General features: G+C 33.8%; 1 protein-coding gene across 1 annotated transcript; it reads left to right on the top strand.

Moving 5' to 3' along the window:
- Positions 1–933: 933 nt before the first annotated feature.
- On the top strand, positions 934–2,049 carry LOC121281343 (neuropeptide Y receptor type 6-like). The gene has a single exon (XM_041194253.1). The coding sequence runs from the start codon at positions 934–936 to the stop codon at positions 2,047–2,049; it is 1,116 nt and encodes a 371-aa protein (XP_041050187.1).
- Positions 2,050–2,388: the final 339 nt, after the last annotated feature.

The raw sequence follows: 2,388 nt of genomic DNA on the forward strand, positions 1-2,388 counted from the left end.
AATAACATATTGTATGAGTGCAGGCGGCAGTTGAGTAATTAATGTGATGTGAGAAATATCTCTGGATATATTACTGGTATATATATAAAGAGAAATAGAATCACTGTTTGTTCCATTTGGGATGCTCCCTGATTTGCCTCCACAAACTTTACAATTCCATCGTTGTAATGCAATGAATGTCAAATGAGATACGAGCAATATCAATTAATTGCTGAATGGTTGAACTCTACAAAATTAAAAGTGCCATGTGTCATTCTGGTCATGCCAATGCCATTGCAGAAGTGATTCAATTTCACTGTGATTTTTATTATTTGTATCTGTAACTAAAATGTTTGGCAAATAGGTTCATGTGGCGAGCTCTTGTGAATGCAGTTTTAAGCTAATGTTCAAGAAGAATTATTCGGCACTTGGCAGAAAATGAATATCTTAAGGTTTGAAATCTATATTTTAAATGGTTTTCAATTCCAAGGGACCACTATCTTCATTAAAAATATTCAACTAACTTATTTTTCTTTATTCATTAAATGTAATTTTGCAATGCAAATCATCAAAAATGGAATGTTGTGTCATTCCATAAAAATAGTCAGACAGCTGTTTTGACTCTTCACTCTCCCAAATGCATCTCCATGAAGATTATGGTCCTTAGAACACAATGAGAAGGATAGCTTACAAAAGGCTTCTGGTTTCAAAAGAAATGAATACCTGTAAAATTGAGTGCGTGTCAGTTTGTAAAAACACAACACAAGCATAGTGAATTAAACTTGGTTTGTTCTTTTGTTCACAGGATAAATCCATAGGAGCCAGAGAGCAGACTTGGATATTTACAAGTGAAAGTCATTATTTTGTGCAAGTATTAGAGATGTGAAAAATTACTTAATCTCAAAATTAATATGAAGATATTTGTAAATAGATTGAATGATGAAACCAGGTAAAATGGAAGAATCAATGTACAATCACAGCATAAATATTTCTGAAGTCATCCCTAATGGCACCAGGCCTCAGTTTGCAGATTTTGACTCATGCCAAGCTTCTTCACCTGCAATGTTCCTGTTGATTCTTGCATATAGTGTAGTGACTATAATAGGACTCTTTGGGAATCTCTGCCTCATATTCATCATAAAAAGGCAGAAAGAAAATCATAATGTCACTAACATCTTGATTGCAAATCTTTCTGTATCTGATGTTCTTATCTGTGTCATGTGCATTCCTTTCACTGTTGTGTACACACTGATGGATTATTGGGTATTTGGAGATGTCATGTGCAAAGCAAACTCATTTATCCAGTGTGTATCTGTTACTGTGTCTATATTTTCCTTAGTTCTGATTGCTATTGAAAGGCATCAGTTAATTGTAAATCCGCGTGGCTGGAAGCCTGCTGTCTCCCATGCCTGTTGGGGGATTGTACTGATCTGGTTCCTATCTTTAATAATCTCATTTCCATTCATCATATTTCATCTGCTTACCGATGACCCTTTCAGAAATGTCTCTTCACACTCAGAATTCTATAAAGACAAATTTGTATGCATTGAGATCTGGCCATCAGAGATAGATAGACTTGTCTTTACAACGTGTCTCCTCATAGTTCAGTATTTTGCCCCGCTATGCTTTATATTTGTTTGTTATCTGAAAATCTTTATATGCCTAAAGAAAAGAAATGGTATGGTAGATAAAATGAGAGAAAATGAGAGTAGGGTAAATGAAAGCAAAAGAATAAATATGATGCTGGTTTCAATTGTAGTGGCGTTTGCAGTCTGCTGGCTGCCATTGAACATCTTCAATGTTGTCTTTGACTGGAATCATGAAGTTCTTATGAACTGCCACTATAATCTTGTATTTACACTATGTCATCTCACAGCAATGATATCAACCTGCATTAATCCCATTTTTTATGGATTTCTCAATAAGAATTTCCAGAAGGACTTAAACATGCTAATTCACTGCAAGTACCAATCAACCCAAGAGGAGTATGAGAATATTGGCCTCTCAGCCATGCACACAGATGTATCCAAATGCTCTCTGAAATTAAACAATTTCTCCCCAAATATATAAGATGACTTTCAAATTGATCATATCCTAATTATTTACTAGCTAATTAAAATACACTGGATTTTTATACTGATGAGTTTATCTATGTTTTTGAAACCTTCAGTTAACAATAGAATAAAAAACTTAACAGAATATTCTTTTAAGAGAAAATTTATTCAATCATAAAATTAACTCACCAGCATTTGACAAGGGAATGTCTTGCCTGTTAAAGGTCAATGGTACAGTTTCACCCAGATCCTTGAAACACTTATACATAAGATATTGCTAATAATGTACATTTTAATTTTTGTCAGTGTATCACTGTTGCATTCCATAACCTGAATTTATCTAATGTATAAACGT

The sequence above is a fragment of the Carcharodon carcharias genome, chromosome 8 (genome assembly GCF_017639515.1).
Source record: "Carcharodon carcharias isolate sCarCar2 chromosome 8, sCarCar2.pri, whole genome shotgun sequence".
NCBI lineage: Eukaryota > Metazoa > Chordata > Chondrichthyes > Lamniformes > Lamnidae > Carcharodon > Carcharodon carcharias.